The sequence below is a fragment of the Thamnophis sirtalis genome, unplaced genomic scaffold (assembly GCF_051295495.1).
Source record: "Thamnophis sirtalis isolate CommonGarterSnake01/CBP01778 unplaced genomic scaffold, rThaSir2_p1.2 scaffold_1, whole genome shotgun sequence".
NCBI lineage: Eukaryota > Metazoa > Chordata > Lepidosauria > Squamata > Natricidae > Thamnophis > Thamnophis sirtalis.
In genome coordinates this window covers 149,975,738-149,995,619 of record NW_028261381.1, presented here as the reverse complement: position 1 = coordinate 149,995,619, position 19,882 = coordinate 149,975,738, and the positions used below count along the sequence as shown (strand labels likewise).

Genomic DNA, 19,882 nt, shown 5'->3' with positions numbered 1-19,882 from the left:
TTTTGCATTTTTGTTATATATTTGAATATTTAAAATACTTCATATGGAATAAAGATTGGAATTGCTATTTCCTGATTTAAGAAGACCCTGATGAGGCTTAAAGGATATGATTTTGTTAATTGTGATCTAAGGCATTTTAGCACCCAAAAGAGTAAAACTGGTCTTCATAACGCCATGTGTCTATGCTTAAATCAAGCTCTGCATTTTGACGTATGAAAGAGAAAGTGAGACTTCAGAAACCAAAAGAAAAGGATACTAAAAATAAGATTGGCTAGAAGAAACCCGCGCAGTCTAGTAGGAGCCTTGCTTTAGTGTGGCGTAGTGGTTAGAGTACAGTACTGCAGGCTACTTCAGCTGACTGCTAGCTGCAGTTCAGTTCAAATCTCACCGGCTTAAGGTTGACTCAGCCTTCTATCCTTCGAGGTGGGTAAAATGAGGACCCAGATTGTTAGGGGCAAGATGCTGACTCTGTAAACCGCTTAGAGAGGGCTGTAAAAGCACTATGAAGCACTATATAAGTCTAAATGCTAAGTGGTAAGGATTTGTTAACAGGGAGAATGAAGTGATAACTAAAGAAAACAGGATATTGCAAAGTAATGGAAGAAGCTAAAACTAAATTGCTTTGGGATAAACGTGGGTGGCAAAGCCATGGCATTTGAATGACAGGCAGCAATGTATTCACTTGTTTAACTGTTCTCTTTGGGTGCCCAGGAACACTCCAGAGGGACAGAATCTTTAAAAACTTCACGCGGAAACGCCAACGGGCCATGCGCAGGAGAGTTCACCAAGTCAACGGACACAAGTTTATGGCAACTTACTTGCGGCAACCAACGTACTGCTCACACTGCCGGGAATTTATCTGGTATGCTTGAAATGAAAACAAGCTTTCACCCAGGAAGTTGCTTCCATAATTCCTGCCCCCCTTTTGCTAAGTATAAAGTTCTTTTTGGGTTGAACTCAACTCCTTGTGACTTTATAAGTACGATCCATGTAGTTTCCTGGCCACAGTTCAGAAGTGATTTACAATTGCCTCCTTCCAGGATGTATATTTATACCTCAGCTTTGTTTTACAGCCCTGGCATTCTCTGGACTTCTTCCCTCCAGGTACTAGCCAGGTCCTGACCCTGCTTAATTTCTGAGCCAGATATTGAAAGCCAGCTGCTGCCAGCTGCTGAATTCAGTATGAGCAAACTAATGCCTAAATAAGTCAAGAGCAGGTTACAAGAAACAATTATTCTTCAGATCGAAAAGAGAGTTTACAACAGGAGCAATCAATGACTTAAGATCTGATACTTTCCCAGAAAGCAGCTTTAATCAAAGCTTATGCAAACTATCCCATCTGCAGGAGAAGAGTTGGAGGTACTTTCCGGTACTAGTGGAGATAGTGGAATCAATGTGGATACTGTAAAAAAAAGTGATCTGAAGTTTAGGGTTCAGCACCAGAAAGTTGTAGCTCTCATTTTAAAATGTGCAAATTACTATAATTGAGATGGCTGATGCAGTGGAACAGCTTTCCTTCAGACGTTGGGGTTCTCCATCACTGGAGGCGTTAAGAAGTGACTGGACAGCCATTCGTCTGAAATGCTATAAGGTCTTAGACCAGACCTCCACGATCCCTTTCAACTCTGTCATTCTGTTAAGTTCTCATCATCTGGTTTTATTATAACCATTAACTATTAATTATATATTATCCAATACATACAAAATAATCTTGGCTGGAACAAACAACTCAAGCAACTAATTTCACAGACCATCCACTGAATGGAATTAGGAGTCAGACATTTAACTTCCTCCCCTTTTCCCCCATGCCAATCTCAGCCTAGAGATTGTCACACTTGCCTCTCTGTTTACATGGGTGAAAAAGCTTCCATTGGCTCTCATGGAAGCTCTTTTATGTGTTCAGTTGGCTAGACCTGATTAGCAAAAGAGAAGAGAAACAGGTCAAATTTTAAAGCCTTCTTACCATCCATGTTGGGACACAGTGACAAGTGCTGAGCTTGTCGATCAGAAAGGTCGGCAGTTCGACGGTTCAAATCCTTAGCACCACGTAATAGAGTGAGCTCCCATTACTTGTCCCAGCTTCTGCCAATCTAGCAGAAGGCATGTAAAAATGCAAGTAGAAAATTAGGAACCACCTTAGGTGGGAAGGTAAAAGCGTTCTGTGTGCCATCGGCATTTCATCATGATCATGGAGACGTCTTCGGACAGCGCTGGCTCTTTGAAACGGAGATGAGCGCCGTCCCCTAGAGTTGGGAATGACTAGCACATATGTGCGAGGGGAATCTTTACCTTTACGTTAGCATCCATGTTATGCTCCTAAGATGCCTCCAGTGTATATGCCAACACAATTGCATAGATCTTTCCATCAAATGTTAATAATGCAGACTGCTTATTAGATCATACTTGCAATGTTCCACTCCGATCAGTTTTGTAAAATGCCCTCACTTTTTAAACACAAAGCAATTAGTGCATGTTTTCATAAATATGTTTCTTGTTCATTAACTGAAAAAAGAAATTTGAATTGCAAAACTGTTTGTTGGAGTGGGCTGAAACATTTGAGTGCCAATTCAGTGTAGGGACATTTATTACAACTTACAAAAGTGTGTTCATAGAGTTTGATCCATAAATTAAAACAATAACTTGGCTATAAGCCAAAGCTCATCTATTTCTATGTAAGGTACATCAAACCTAATAGGATTTCTATCCCAATTCTTGTGGAAAGGATGGGATTGATAGGCTATGACTGATGCAAATGTTCCTGAGATGAATCTCGCTGAGGTTTGTGGTGCTTACTTCCTATTAAGAGATTGCCCTGAATTTTGTATTTATGTCTAAATTTCTCTCTTAGAGTTTTGATTATAAATTTTAGTTGGAATTCATTCTGAGTTTTATCAATATTGGAAGTAAGATTCATCATCTAAACTTGGATTTTATGCATTTTTAAATGTATTTATAAAATGTTTATAGTATCTTAATCAATTGACTCTAGTCATTTAACAATGAATGCAAAATTAGCAACCCATAAATGAAAACTCACCACCTCTACATGGCCTTACTTAACTAAAGAAAATGGTTGTGTTGTGTCCACCAGTTCAAATGCTCTTTAGAGATTTTTGGAATGCCAAGAACGAAGGAGCATGTTCTACCTTAATGGGGGCAGCCTTGCAGAGATTCCTTCTAGTTTGCCTCCCTTTCAACTCTGATAATGAAGGGCCTCCCTCATCGTTCAAAACAGGAAGGCAGAATCGTTTTGGCCAAGGCGGTTCTTGATGAAACCCAGTGTTGTGCCATATTGGACTTCACAAGTGATACCCAACACTTTAAACCGTGTGCAGCATTGCAAAATAAGTACTATCCTGAAATAGCAGATTCCACCCACCTGCAATTTGGCTACTGCGTTCTATGTGAGCTGTAGCTTCTGAGTTATTTTCAAAGGCAGCCTCACCTACTACTATTGCAGTAGTCAAGGCATGCATTATCCTCACCAAGGTTTGCAGCTCCAGGTGGAGGCATACTTGGCATATCAGTTAAAGCTGGTCAAAGTATTCCTGAGTCACCACTTCCACCAGCTCTCCCAATACTAACTATGAATCCTGGGCAAGCCCCAGTGACACACCTGCCATGTGAAAGGGAGAATGATTCCACCACTGGTACTAAAGTTTCCAGAGTGCCTAAATGTTTCTGGATGAGCAATAACTTTGTCTTCTTGGAGTTTAAGCTGAGTTTACCCCTGCCCGTGTTGTTGATACGATATACATTTTGAATTTTACAGCTGCCTCTCAACTTTTGTTTTGTTCTTATGTCAGATTACCTGACCTACTTTTTAAGTGTTTGATCTCATCCTGAGTCATATGTTGTCTCTGCTTTATCTTCAACAGGGGAGTATTTGGAAAGCAGGGATACCAGTGCCAAGGTACAGTAAGTTATTGTTAGGGTTACATAATGCCTTACTCATTTCTCATTTTCGCCTTTTTACACTATTTTTTTACACTATTGCAGTGAATTGGATTGGATTGGATTTATTACATTTATATGCCGCCCTTTTCCCCGAAGGGGACTCAGGGCGGCTCACAATTCAATCAGGGAAGGGGGTACAGACAGGGGAATAAAAAGACGAGACATAACAATACAAAATTGAAAAACACACAACAACCATACCATTCGAGAAGGGGGGCAAAAACTCTTTAGCCCCAGGCCTGTCGGAACAGCCAGGTTTTAAAGGCTTTGCGGAAGGCCTGGAGGGTGGTGAGGGTTCAAATCCCCACGGGGAGCTCGTTCCAGAGGGTCGGAGCAGCCACAGAGAAGGCTCTCCTCCGGGTAGTCACCAGTCGGCATTGGCCGGCGGATGGAATTCGGAGGAGGCCTAATCTGTGGGATCTGATCGGTCTATTGGAGGTAATTAGGATTTTTTGTGGATTACTCTATGTTTTAAACATTGCTTTGTCTTTTGAGCCTTAAAGGTTTAATTTCCAGTCCTGATCCCTTTTATTGTCCTTTGTACACATCCCAGATTGTTTGGATCAGAGGCAATAAAATTTTTAATCCATCTAAGAGCAAATCTTACTCTTCTGTATTCGTTTCTGATAGTTTTCATTGTTTTCCTTTTCTGCCTTCTTTTCCAGTTTGCACATGTGTTGTGCACAAGCGTTGTCACCATCTCATAGTTACAGCTTGCACATGCCAGAATAATAAAAAGACGATGGATATGAAGGTAAAGTCACAGTTACACATTTGGAGTTTTGAATGTTGTTAATTCTGGACCAAAGGGAAAAAGGCAGTGGTTCTCAACCTGTGGGTCAGGACCCCTTTGGGGGTCGAACGACCCTTTCACAGGGGTCGCCTAAGACCATAGGAAAACACGTATTTTTGATGGTCTTAGGAACCGAGACACCAATTTTATGGTTGGGGGTCACCACAACATGAGGAAGTGTATTAAAGGGTCGCGGCATTGGGAAGGTTGAGAACCACTGGATTAAGGGAATGGTTTTGGAACAGATATGAATTACTATTCCTAAAGACAGATCAAGATGGTTAAAATATACAGGAATCAAAAACTTACTCAGTAGCATCTGACTAATTAAATATATTGTCAACTGCAGCATTATAACATAAAGTATTACTCCTTAGATAATATGCTTTATTTGATGAATATTGAAGTAACTACATGCCTTTATTCACCTGGTACTTAACTCCCTTGGTTTGTGAAAAATTGATGTGGCAATGCAAAGAGTAAAGGTATCATCCAATCAGTGCTAATCAAGACAACATCAAATGTATTTATTTATTTAACAAATTTATATGGCCATTCATTGAACATATTGTGACTAGGTGGTGTACAGTCATGGCACAATTAAAAGAAGGTAACCAAGTGCAGAGAAAGAGAATGTTCTGCTTTTCTGTTTTTTGTTTATAACTTTAAGACCCTACCATAATTGGTTAATTTAATTCAGTGTTAAAAGAAAATATTCACCATGATTGGTTTTTAGATTTTATAAGAATAAGAATTCTTTATTGGCCAAGTGTAATTGGACACTGGAGGCAAATTGCGCGTGGGGGGGGGATAACATTCTCTGTCTGCCTTGCTTCAAGAACTGTAAACTGAAAAAATAAGGCTTGGTCAACCATTATTATTTTATCACTTACCACCAACTTTTCTTCTGTTGCTGCTTTTTCTTCCTCAGTTTTCTGAGCAGAGATTTGGAATCAACATCCCACACAAGTTCAGAATCCACAATTACAAAGTGCCGACCTTCTGTGATCACTGTGGATCTCTCCTCTGGGGAATCTTGCGACAAGGGCTTCAGTGTAAAAGTAAGCGGAAAGTCTATACAATGACAAGAGTCCTTCTCTGCGGAATTCGTTTAGTTTTCCTATTCTGAATTGTGTGTGTGTTCGTGTGTGAGGCATACTTGATGCAACACTAGAATAGGCTGCACTCCCCCCACCCCATTTGCACAAATTTTCCATGTACCAGTTTTTACCTATATTGCCTAGTTAGGAATCCCTAAGATTTGGCTATAAATGTAGTACATTTCATAATTAGGAGGTTAAGGAGGGGAATGAAAATAGGCCTGAATTATCAGGCATTGCACTGCTGATAGATCATATCTACCTGCTAATATTCTAGAGCAGGATTAGGCAACAGAGCTATTTTTCTTTCTTTTTTAAAGTGGAAGTGGCCAGGGGTTCTATTTAGCAGAGCAGTCAGAAAGTGGCAATGCTGAAGGCAGGATGAGAAGGAATGCTTGGAAACTAATCAAGGAGAAAACTAACCTAGAACTAAGGATGAATTTCCTGGCAGTTAGAACAATTGATCAATGGAACAACTTGCCTCTAGAAGTCGTGGGTACTCCAACTGGAGATTTTTAAGAAGAGATTGGGCAACCATTGTCTGAAATGGTATAAGGTATGAGCAGGAGGTTGGACTAGAAGATCTCCAAGGTTCCTTCCAACCCTGTTATTCTGAAATTGGGAGTGCTGGGATAGGAGGATATCTAGGTAGAGCTAGGTTTCCCCCCCCCATTTGTGTATAAATGAACACTTGTACACTGTTTGCATTTTATTTTTTCTCATCAATGTGCTGCCTAATTTCACTACTAAATTCCTGGGGCACCAGGGACTGCTGAAATTTCTATGTTTTGTAACAATGATGGCCAACCTTTGCTGGACCAAGTGCCCAAAGCGCATGTGAACATGCATGTCAGATACCCCCAAAATGCAATGCATGCCCCGCCCCTGCATGTACGTATCCCCCTGCACATCCCCCTGTGCGTGCATGCACGGGGCCCCTGTATGGGCTCTACTCCCCACACGTTCACCTCCCCCCCATGTACACGCCCCTCCCCCTGCACATGCATGCCAGAGGCCCAAAGACCAACTGGCCGGTGGGAAGTGCGCACATGCATGCGCAGCAGAGTTGAACTGGGGCGACAGCTCACGTGCCATCAGAGAGGCATAGGTTCGCCATCACGGTTCTATAGGAAGGAAGGAAGGAAGGATAGAAATGGGAAGGAAAGGAATTTCCTTTTTTCCATATTGTGTTCAATTAAGGTTCATATTGATTTGCAGGTTAAGGATGAACTGAGGGTTTGTAAGTATGTACAAAAAACTATTGTAAATAAGTATGATGACTGACAACCCCCATAGACATGAAGTAGGAACTGTTCGGATATGGAACGAGCCCAGGGGAAGTGATGGGGTCTATTTTCATGGAGCTCGATCAGGAGTCTCCAAAGGTGGCAATTTTAAGATTTGTGGATTTCAACTCCCAGCATTTCTTTTGGGAGATGAAATTCCCAAATCTTAAAAGTTGTCATGTTTGGAGATCCCCGAACAGTAACTGAGGGATGATCTGCGAGGGATACATTGTCCTTAACTCTTGTGTTGCAGATTCAGCTGTTAAACAAGAGAAGGCAAAATGGTATGCCTCAAACTGGTGTGTAGCATACATCCTGTGTTTTGTTTAACAACGGTTAAATAAAGCACAACCGCTTGGATTCATGTGGTATGACTGAACCCCCTGCACAAACCTTGATCTGTGATTCAAATGGAGAGAATAAGGATTGGATTTCTCTCGTGCATCCCCAGGCTGTCCTTAGGGAAAGAAACACCATTTTGTTCTTGTTCCAGGGTCAGCCCCTCGCAGAAATAATGTCTGTCTACTTTTGTTTTCACTCTCAGTGTGCAAAATAAATGTACATATTCGGTGCGAATCCAATGTAGCTCCAAACTGCGGGGTGAATGCAGCAGAACTAGCCAAGACGTTGGCATGTATGGGACTGCAACCTGGAAATATCTCACCAAATGGGGTAAGAACTTTTCCTTTCCATTCTCCTTTTCTCCACAGTCAATTGGATGAAAAAAAATCTGTCTACATATGTTGCTTACAGTATATGCACTACAGCCATGAGGGTGAACCTATGACACGCATGCCGGAAGTGGCACACAGAGCCATCTCTCCGGGCACGCGAGCCATTCCCTGTTGCTTTTCCGGATTCTCGTCTGCCGGCCAGCTGGTCTTAATGTGTGTGTGAGCGCTGGAAAGCAAAACAGCAGCCGCCTGATGCGCATGCGCATGCCAGGCAGCTGCTCTTCCGGTTTATGCCACGTGCATGCTCTCCGGCCATTTGGGCTTTCAGTTTCTGGCATACATGTGTGAGCGTGAAGACCAGGTGGCCACCGTGCATGCGCATGTCAGAAACTGGAAGATCATCTTCCTGGCGTTCACATGCACACCAGGTGGCTGTTCTTCTGGTTTCTGGCACGCGCATGCGCACCGGCCAGCTGGTCTTCGCATGTGCATGCATTCCAGAAACCAGGAGACCTGGTGGCCAATGTGCATGCCGGAAAATGGAAGAGCAGCTGCCCAGCAGCGCATGCGTATTAGGCGGCGGCTGTTCTGGTTTCCGGCATGCGTACGTGCACACTCGGTGCCGAAAAGGTTCACCAACGCTGCACTACAGGATGAGATCAGAACAGTCTGACTATTCATGCATATACAGCATGTTATTCTCTTTCAGGGTAAGCAACAGAAAGGAATACGAAATAGTAGCCCAAAGAGATTAAAGTAATAAGGAAAGGAAAAGGAATCATAGCTAATATAGTTTAAACCAAGACAATTTTCTATCCCTCTCCTTGACTTTCTATCCTTGGAAACTAATCTTACATTTTCCCTTCTCTGTTGTTCTTTAAACTTCCCTCTCAGTTATGACTTCCTTGAACTTCCTCTCCACCCACTCACTCTTTCTTCATGTATTCATTTTGTAATTTGATCTTCATTCATTCTCTTTATATATCCAAACCACTTAAGCCTATTTGTTTTACACTAGTTATTCATTTTGGTGCTCAGTCCACATTCATTTGGCCTTCCTTCCTTCCTTCCTTCCTTCCTTCCTTCCTTCCTTCCTTCCTTCCTTCCTTCCTTCCTCCCTCCCTCCCTCCCTCCCTCCCTCCCTCCCTCCCTCCCTCCCTCCCTCCCTTCCTGTTTTAACTACACACATTTATTAGGTATACCATTTTCACCACATTCAACTCTACTATGTTTCTTTTGGTATATCGAATTCTTACCTCTTTGTGACAAAGTAGGGAAAACAGTACTTCTCTATCCAGCAGTTTTCACTTCTTTTAACAAACATTCATTCCTTGCAACGGGCTGCACATCACCCTGCTACCTTTCTACGAGCATTTTCACCTCTTAAAATGTCTTATTCCTTTTCCCACCTTTAGTAAACATTCTACCAAGGTACAGGATTTACATTCATTTACTTTTTGGCATGTTGGTATAATTAGCAATTATTGATTTCATTTATCTGCCAAATATTGCTACATTGGTCTTTCAGTCTTTAATTTTCAGTTTGATACATTTGTTCCATTATTCTGGGAACCATTCAGATTTTCAGCCAAGAACAATTCATCATCTACATGTAAAATCCACATAGGCTTATGTCCTTAAGCAGTTTGTCACCATAAACATTCCTTATACTTTATACTTTATTCATAAATTCATTACATCATCAAGATAATATCAGACACCCTTTTCTTTATTCATTATTCATTGTTGAGTTAATGTTGAGCTTTCAATGAATTCTCATGCATGGTTTATTTCCATCATATACCACTCCTATTGTATTCAGCAATCAACATTCAATTCCATACTTATATAATAAACTAGCCCAGTGGTGGCAAACCTTTTTTGGCTCACGTGCCATAAGCAGGGGGAGTGCAGGGGGATCATGCGCGGGCATGCTGCACTCATAATGCAATGAGTGACACCACCCCCAGCACGCATGCACGTATGACAGGCGCTCCCCCCATTTTTTGCATGCTTTTTTTGCCCTCCCCAGGCTTCAGAGGCTTTATAGGAGCCTGGGGAGGGTGAAAGCAGCCTCCAGAGTGCAAAAAAAAAACGGCTCTACAGGCAAACTGGAAGTTTGGGAATGGACTTCCGGTTTGCTTGTAGGGTCGTTTTTCATCCTCAGGAGCCTCCAGGGAAGCCTCCAGAAGGCCCCTGAAGGCTCCCGAAGGCTTAAACCAGCCATACGAGCAAATCAGAAGTCAGTTCCTGAACTCCCGGTTTGCCCATAGGGCCGATTTTTTGCGCTCCAGAGGCTTCAGGGAAGCTCCTGAAGCCTCCGGAGGGCCTCCCGAGGGGGGGAGGTTCCTATAAAGCCTCTGGAGCCTGGGGAGGGTAAAAAATGGCTTTAAAAAAAGCTGAATGCAGCTGGCCAGCTGACAGGGCAACAACTCGCGTGCCCTGACAAATGGCTCCACGTGCTACCTGTGGCACGCGTGCCATAGGTTCGCCATTCCGGCAATAGCCGATAACCCAGCATTGCCCAGGTATTTATTTATAGGGAGGATCAAATGTAATTTCTAATGTTGGATTTTCCCCTTACCAGAGGGAGCCCCCTTGTGGAGTACTGTGAAGCCGTTAGCATGGCTACTCCACTGCACTGTACAGTAGAGTAGAAGCCATTTACAGTAGAAGCCATTTACAGCACTACAGTAGAAGCTGTTTTAAGGCACAACAGGCTGTATCTTAACAGATGTTAAGGGTGTCTTACTCCCACAGTATTTTTTTTCCAAAGAGTAAATCATCTGTGTAAATTTGGTTGAAATTGCTCAAGGTGTTCCAGAGTTATGCTAGAAAACACACACACACACACACACACACACACACACACACACATATATATTCTGTAATTCAAGTCAATTCAGTTTATTGCACACTTGTTTTAATCAACAAACATACAATACTTTTCCCATTCATATCTGTTTTTCCCCCTTAGAGAATATTTCTACTCTCTAAAGCCAAGCTGGGTGAATTAGATATCTTTAGAGTACAATTCCCATTAGGTCAAGCTAATTTATTTATGAGGTTTGATGTCCAAAATTTCAGGCAGGTGCATCTTGCTTCCTTCTATTCATTTCATGTTCAAAGTGTTACGCCTCTTGATGGGTTTTTTTTCAAAATTGAGTTTCTGAACTTCATAGGCGCTGAGAAAATTTGGGGTGCTGCCTTGCAAAAAGCAACTCATGACAATTGAATCTTTACAGAAGTTAGTCTCCAGATCAACGTTGAGACGCCAGAAAAAAGACAGCACAAAGGATGGCAATGGCATGGTTGAAGTCTCAGCCAGTAGGCTTAAAATTGAAGATCTGATATTCATCAGAGTGCTGGGAAAGGGCAGTTTTGGAAAGGTGAGTCTGGGGAGATTTGAAGTTTCCATAGTGGTGCAACTTTTCGTTATTTTGAAATGAATTTGCATTAATGGAAGGTTTAGTTGAACCAGGCTGCAAATAAAATCAACATTCAAAAATAAAATCAACATTCATTCACATAATACGTTAATCTATAAATGTAGTTTGATTTTTGTCTTAAAAAGTAAAGGTAAAGGTTCCCCTTGCACATATGTGCTAGTTGTTCCCAACTCTAGGGGGTGGTGCTCATCTTCGTTTCAAAGCCAAAGAGCCAGCGCTGTGTGAAGACATCTTCATGGTCATGTGGCCAAATGACTTAACCCCCCAAAGGCACACAGAATCCCTATTTTTCTACTTGCATTTTTACATGCTTTCGAACTGCTAGGTTGGCAGAAGTTGGGACAAGTAACGGGAGCTCATTCCATTATGCAGCGCTAGGGATTCAAACTGCCGAACTGCCAACCTTTCTGATCGACAAGCTCAGTGTCTTAGCCATTGAGCCACCGCGTCCTGCGGTCTTAAAAAGTAGTGGCTTCTAAATTATTTCTTATAACACGAGTACAAAATTTTAGTCCTGGCAGGATTTTTGTTTTGAATCATGACACTTGCTCAGCTCCTCCACCTGTATAAGAAATAGCAATAAGGACATACCATTCATTAAGAGAGACTGCATTATGTCCCTATAAATTGTGAAAATGCTTCCTGTTATTAAAACTCCAGTAAACTTTAAATCAAAATGAAGGGTTATTTTTCTTTTATTCTTTCGTTTTATACTGTTTTCACTGCGGTAAGTTCTCAGTGAAGTCTTAGGCCTCAGCTGCTCTTCATATGCAATTTCCAACATGTGATTTAAAGGCTGTTGTGGCCCTCAAACCAAGTAAGGTTGCATAAGCCTTATTTCTAGCTTAGCGTTCTTTGTGAATCCAGCCAATGTGTCTTTTTATTCAGAGAGGCCCCGTCTAATGCCATGTGACTAACAGGTAGTCCTTGAGTTGCAATGGAGCCTGCTCATAATTCATGACAGCTGTAAATTGGGTCCTGCATGTGACTGACCTAACTTTATGACCTTTTTGTGGTAGCCATTAAACGAACTAATGATTTGCTATGGATATGGTTTGAATTAAATGCTGGTTTTCAGCAAAATCATTGTAAAGCATGGACATGTGACTGTGGGACTTTGCAAGCAGCCATAAATGTGCCTGGAATGCCATCACATTACTGTGGGGGTCCCCAACTATTAGAACTATTGTAACTTCAAGTGGTTGCTATGCAACCAGTCATAAGTCGAGGACTACTTAATTTCTGTACAAATACACCTAGGTTTGACTTGTTAGCAGGAAAGATCATGTCTTGCTCTTTCTGAGATACTTCCATAGTTATTCGTTTTCTTTTGCTTTGAATTAAATATCCCGGTTTGTGGCACATTTAGGTAATGCTGGCTAAAACAAAAGAGACAGGATATCTGTATGCCATCAAAGTGCTGAAGAAAGATGTCATTCTTCAAGATGATGATGTGGAGTGTACCCTAACAGAGAAGCGGATCCTGACTTTGGCAAGAAATCATCCTTTCCTCACTCAGCTTTTCTGCTGTTTTCAGACCGCTGTGAGTATTCCTTACAGCTTCAGGAGTGAGCAAAGGCTTCTGGTGTTACTAGTTAGGAATCATTGCAGCAATTCTTTTTTTCCTTTCAACCTTCGTCATGGTTTTCTGTAAATGGAAGAACAGAGAAAACAGGAAGCTCACAAATGAAGCACAATGAATTCTCAGTGATGTGAATAAGGCAGAGGAGTTGCACGGGGAGTCCTGCATTCCCTTCTTTCCAAACAGCAAACATCCACATGATCACAAAATAAAAATACTTTTGGGGGGAAAGACTTACATTAGTTTGTGTAAGCAGTGATCCTGCAGTTTTTCTAGCATCAGAAATGGAATTACAAAATTGAAGTGTCCCTAGGCACCATCTAGTTCTTATTTGATGCGAAGAAAAAATACGTTGAGCTGGTATATCTCTGTAGACGTCTATGGATGAAGAGCCGAGGTGGCGCAGTGGTTAAATGCAGCACTGCAGGCTACTGCTAGATCAGCAGTTCAGCGGTTCAAATCTCACCGGCTCAGGGTTGACTCAGCCTTCCATCCTTCCGAGGTGGGTAAAATGAGGACCCAGATTGTTGGGGGCAATATGCTGACTCTCTGTAAACCGCTTAGAGAGGGCTGAAAGCCCTATGAAGCGGTATATAAGTCTACTGCTATTGCTAAGTCTACTGCTATTGCTATTTTGAATAAAATCTTTCATTCCAACTTTTTAAAAATAATTTCTCTTTTGATAAAGGTTTCTTTCCTGAAACCAAAATGTTGTTAGTGCCAGTAGTCCAACCCATCTGAGCTGAGATTACTTTACTTTAGTGGAAGGGCATAAAACATGTGCAGTGTTTTATGCTTGTATCTGTATTTCCTTCCATTGCTCGTGTAGAGGGAGCATTATACATGCCACCTTGAGTTATATAAAATAGAAAAATGATGGTGATGATTGTAATGTCTCTATATCTACTCTGACATCATCATTACAAAAAATATTATCCATAATTTCAGAGGACCTGCTGATCCTCCAATGTAGTACATGCCATCATCTATAAGGAATATGCAGACACTTACTCAGCAGCATACAAGGTCAACTTCTCTGTTGAGACACATTCATTTCCTACTGACAGCATATCCATGCTGTTTTCTGAGACCCAATACAATAACTGTCTGTTGTGCACAGGATGGTTTTTGACTTCCCAGTCTAATCTATAGGTCTGGGATGTCTTGATCCGAGCACCAACTAAGTCTGACATACTTCGCTTTTTTGATATCAGCTAATGTTGGCTAGGTTTTGTCGTTTTCTATAGAACTCAAAAGAATAGTTGGACATGTATATGACTGACATCTGAAACTGTAATATTGAAGTGGGAATCATTTCAATTTCCTGAGACACAAAGGTCAATATCCTCAAGATTGCTCTCTTTGAATGAAGGGATTGCAAAGACTAGTTTCATAGTTAAACAACTGATCTGGAATTTGTTAGGTTGTTTAATTGCCAGAGGTAACTCTTGCTTAAAGGGTACTTGGTCAGTGACCACTCAAAGTAATGGTAGGAGGAGACTTACAACCCGTCCTCATAGTTGCAGTCAGCGCAGTGTCCTCACGGCCACCTGATCTCAGTTTGACAACCACTTGGCAACCACAATTGCCCAGTTGTGGCAAGGTATGAAGTTGCAGTGTCCCACACGGTCACCATTTGCAACCTTCATTGCTGACTTCTGGCAAGCAAAGTCAAGGGGAAGTTAGCAGAAGGTCACAAATGGGGATCACATGACTGCATGACACTGGGATCGTGCAGGATTTGCCTAATGACGGCACCTGGGACTGCCGGGACTGCCGACATAAGTCAATGCAATCACATCAGTGGTGGAATTCAAAATGTTTTACTACTGGTTCTGTGGGCGTGGCTTGGTGGGCGTGGCAGGGGAAGGATACTGCAAAATCCCCATTCCCTCCTGATCAGCAGGGACTCGGGAGGCAGAGAGTAGATGGGGGTGGGGCCAGTCAGGGTGGTATTTACCAGTTCTCTGAACTACTCAAAATTTCCACTACCGGTTCTCCACTGGTAAGAACCTGGTGAGAGCCTGGTGAATACCACCTCTGAATCACATGATGCCCTGCTTTATGACTGTGTCGCTTAGGAATGGAATTCCCAGTCCTAATTACCATTGGCAAGTGACAATTACCTGTATCTCCTGGATTAAGCACAGAACCACACCTCTTATCACATATGTTATTAACCTGTTTATATAAGCTTGCCGGTGTGGCATCTAGCGGCTATGTAGTTAATGGTTGCCACTTTATAGATAATTTTTTCTGCCCCCTCATCCATCTTTTACTGTTCTTTCCTTTTGCTTTGCTCTTCCCAATAAGCAATGGATATAGGATATTCCTTCCTTGAGATTGAACTCCATGAATCTGATCATGAAAGATTTGCAATGCAAACTTTTTTGGGGTTTGTCTTTAAACTGCCATTCAAATCTTTGTGGCTTAAGTGAATGTGGCCACTAGGTGGCAGAAACTGCAAGCGAAAAAGCACATCTTGCCATCACATGGCCTTTTTAATCGAGGAAGAGATTTACAGCGGTTGCAAAGAGTCAGTAGCAGCTCTTTAATTCAGTTTCACTACTTTTCATGTTCCTGTCAAAGAGAGGGATTACTGACTGAGCCCCACACCTTAATTTGACTTCACAAAGCTTTCAGTTTCCTGCAGAAAAGGGAGGAAATCTTTTATAGCCCTGCTTTTCCATCATAACATATTATTCCTAGCACCATGAAGTCTTGCCACCGCCCAAGTTTAGGAGATTGGCACAATGTGTTCCAATGATGATACTTCCTCCAAACTTGTTTTTAAACTCCTCTGCCCTTGGCTGCATTATATCATTAGTTCTAGAAAACTGGCAGCATAAGCTGTTTGTCTAATCTTGCCTTTGGGTCAATTATTAGGGGGGGGGGGAACCAAAGGCTCCCAGGATACCCAGCTTAACTGTTTCAACATTGTTATGGTGTTATTTTATTTCATTGTGCTCAAGGCCATAAATATATAGATATCTATATTAATATGGACCAGAAGCAATGGATGGAAACTAATCAAGGATAGAAGCAACCTAGAACTAAGGAGATATTTCCTGACAGTGAGCACAATTAATCGGTGGAATGACTTGCCTCTAGAGGTTGTGGATGCTTCAACACTGGAAGTTTTAAAGAAGAGATTGGACAACTGTTTGCCTGAAATGGTATAGGATCCCTGCCTGAGCACAGGGTTGGACTAGAAGACCTCCAAGGTCCCTTCCAAATGTGTTCTTCTGTTGTTCTGTAATCTGTATCTATATCTACTGTATCTATCTATCTATCTATCTATCTATCTATCTATCTATCTATCTATCTATCTATCTATCTATCTATCTATCTATCTATAAAAGTTGCACATAGACTTATATATATATAAGTACTGCATTCTAATCACTGCGCCACCGCAGTTATAGGCATACAGATAGCAAATGATAAATAAATTTAACTCCTTAACAGGATTTTGTAAAGTGTCATAGAATCATAGAGTGAGAAGGGAGCTTAGAGGTCATCCAGTCTTCTTTCCCATTCCAGTACAGCTTTTTTTTATAGTTCACTATGTGGGCTCTGTTTGAAGATCTCTAGTGAAGGAGAAGTCACCATTTCATGTACGAGCTTGTTCCACTAGTTAATAACTCATTTTGTCAAGAAGTTCATCATAATGGCTTTATAGTTTCAACTCATTGCTTCTTGTCCTACTCTGTGGCATAACAGAAAATAAGTATTTGTCATCTACGTAGTCTGTGCTTGATCTCAGTATAAGTATTTCCTTCCCCTGATAGAACTTCCTGAAGAACAAATTGCCTGGAATCTTTGCCACCACTTAGTCATAACTACACATTGATGTGCAAATCTTATAGCTAGACAAACCCATTGACTCTCAACTGAAACAGTTAAAGGAGATCTTGTCTTCTTGCATTTACCAAAAACCAGTATGATCATTTATCCACTCACCCATCCTCAAAAAGTGTATTTATTTTTTATGTAGACACCATTGTTATAATTAAGTTAGAAAGATAAACCAATTCACCTTACAGGTGGGACTATCTCACCACTGATACGCTTGCTTAGTCTTCTGTCCAAATGCTACCAGTTGATGAGCAGGTTGAGAACCAGCATTTGTCCTACCTTTTTTGCATTTGATAGCCATTCTTGAGAGTGCCTTGGACTGCAAGGCGATCAAACCGGTCAGTCCTAGAGGAGAGCAACCCTGACTGCTCTTTAGAAGGCCAGACCCTGAAGATGAAACAAATACTTTGGCCACCTAATGAGAAGGAAGGACTCATTGGAGAAGAGCCTCATGCTGGGAAAGATTGAGGGCAAAAGAAGAAGGGGACGACAGAGAATGAGGTGGCTGGATGGAGTCACTGAAGCAGGAGGCGTGAGCTTAAATGGACTCCAGAGGATGGTAGGGGACAGGAAGGCCTGGAGGAATGTTGTCCATGGGGTTGCGATGGGTCCGACACAATTTTGCGACTAACAACAACAAGAACAAGCCGTTTTATTTGAACATTCTTTCAAATGGAGGTCAGACCTCCAATGGCCTTTCAAATAAAGAGTTATTTTCAATAAAACAGGACACTTGGCCTCTTTCTGTCAATATAAATTCTGAATGCATGGCAGGCAGTCTGAACTGGGGTTGCAGTGAGAGCAAATCCAGATTACCGATGTCCAATCCAGAACCAAAAAGTCATTCCAGGATTGAATTAGGTTGGTCAAATACTGTGTAGTTTGGTCTATGGGGGTAAAAATCCTAAATATTTTGCTCTTTTTGCTGCTGTTTCAATTCAAAGGGATTTTTTAAAAAAAATTCAGATGTGGGGAGAGAAAAAGGAATACAATTAACATCTTTCCACTGATGATGGTCTCTGCTGTTGCCTTTGATCAGGATCGCCTCTTCTTTGTTATGGAGTTTGTGAATGGAGGCGATTTGATGTTCCACATCCAGAAATCCCGTCGCTTTGATGAAGTCCGAGCCCGGTTCTATGCTGCAGAAATCATTTCAGCTCTCATGTTCCTTCACGAGAGAGGCATCATTTACAGGTCAGCAAAAAGAATTTGTGATTTGTTGCTTTGTTGTTAGGTTCAATCAAATATTGTTTTTTGTTGGGGAGGATTCTTAATGGTGATTAATATACCTGCTGGAGTTTATCAATGGGACAGCTTCATTGCACTGAAGGGTGAAAAATTAACAGATTTATTTGAGTTGGGGGCATCATTGTGGAAGATGGGATTTGACTGGGAGCTGCTCAGAGATGGGCAGCTATGTGAGCAGGTCTCAATCAAATCCCATCTTTTTTAGTTGTTCAGACCTGAGTTGGAAGGACATTCAGGAGGTCTGCTTGGAAATCATCAAATGTAGGTGTTTGTTATTTTAGAAATGCTTGTTGTGGTAGCAATTTGAAATCTAGCTTTTGCGGGGAAACAGAGTTGCAGAATTAGTTGGGAGTATCTGTTTTCCTTGCCTGGGGGGACATGGTGACTATGAGTGCACAACATTTGCTGCGTATTTGGAAACAAAATATTATGCTTGAGTGGAAGAATTGTGCAAAGTGTTTCCATTGAAATCTAATCCGTGTCCATAATAAAAAAATACTTCTGGAACAGATTGTCCTGTGCATTAATTTATGTAACCTCTCTTTGGATTCTTAGACTGGCTTTCACGCTAGGAGGCCAGGATGATTTTTGTTTTCATTGTGTATTGCAATATGATACTGGGTAACCAAAACAACCTTTGAACAATTGTATGCCCTAAAATTGCAGATCTGCTGATTGAAAGTTGTTCTCTCTAAATGTAGTGGGTTTTGATTTCAGTATCTAATTCATCCGAGGACTTTGTCAATCAAATGGTTCTAAGAGCCATGGTAGCACAGTGGTTAGAATTCAGTATTGCAGACTTATCCTGCTGACTCCCAATTACCGGCAGTTCGGCAGTTCGAATCTCAATGGCTCAAGGGTTCCATCCTTCCGAGGTTGGTAAAATGAGGACCTAGATTGTTGGGGCCAACGTGCTGACTTTGTAAACTGCTTAGAGAGGCCTGTAAAGCACTGTGAAGTGATATATAAGTCTAAGTACTATTGCTAAAACTATAAGTCAGATGAGCAGATTGAATTGTGTTTGTGTTATATGAGTTGACACAGTGTGTATTTCTTCAGCTCCGTTTTCTTGCATTCTTCCTTCATGTTATTATAGAGCTTGACATTCATTAATTTTGGGCTCAATAGTCATCATGGTTTTTCCAGTTACAATGTAGGGCTGTGAAGTTTGGACCATAAGAAAGGCTGAATGCCAAAGAATTGAGGCCTTTGAGCTATGGTGCTGGAGAAGACTCCTGCGAGCTCCTTGAACTGCAAGGTGATCAAATCGGTCAGTTCTAGAAGAGATCAACCCTGAATGCTCTTTAAAAGGCCAGATCCTGAAGATGAAACTCAAGTACTTTGGCCACCAAATGAGAAGGGAGGACTCACTGGAGAAGAGCCTAATGCTGGGAACTATTCAGGGCAAAAGAAGAAAGGGACAACAAAGAATGAGATGGCTGGATGGAGTCACCGAAGCAGGAGGCGTGAGCTTAAGTGGACTCCAGAAGATGGTAGAGGACAGGAAGGCCTGGAGGAACATTGTCCATGGGATTGTGATGGGTCAGACCTGACTAACAACAAAAAGTAATCATAAATTGAGGACTATTGGTATTTTACACAAATAATCATGGTTTTGATGTAGAAAATATAATGAAGGAGGGTGAAGAACCAGTTACACATTTTCATGCAGTCAAAATTAATTGAAGGAAAAGATACCCAATTAGATGCAGTGTGCCAGCTAAGCTCTTTCTTGGAATTGATCAAATCATCTTTGTGTTGTAAAAGACAAATGCAATCTCTCTTCTTGGATCCCATACATAACACTTTTGAGAGAGAGTTGCATGATTTACTGGGAACTGTCACTGAGTTCATGAAAATTTCTGGTAAACTGATTAATATTGCAATTGGGACACCCGTTCTACCGAATATTTTTTTTCATATAATCTCTTATTT

The 19,882-nt window shown here is 41.5% G+C and overlaps 1 protein-coding gene across 1 annotated transcript in view; it reads left to right on the top strand.

Moving 5' to 3' along the window:
• Positions 1-19,882, top strand: part of PRKCH (protein kinase C eta) — a 94,232-nt gene that overhangs the window by 43,777 nt on the left and 30,573 nt on the right. The window contains exons 3-10 of the mRNA XM_087727515.1: positions 712-862; positions 3,879-3,913; positions 4,623-4,711; positions 5,682-5,811; positions 7,681-7,808; positions 11,056-11,199; positions 12,629-12,802; positions 17,739-17,893. Coding sequence (XP_087583641.1) covers positions 712-862; positions 3,879-3,913; positions 4,623-4,711; positions 5,682-5,811; positions 7,681-7,808; positions 11,056-11,199; positions 12,629-12,802; positions 17,739-17,893 — 1,006 coding nt within the window. The remainder of the gene's footprint in view (positions 1-711; positions 863-3,878; positions 3,914-4,622; positions 4,712-5,681; positions 5,812-7,680; positions 7,809-11,055; positions 11,200-12,628; positions 12,803-17,738; positions 17,894-19,882) is intronic.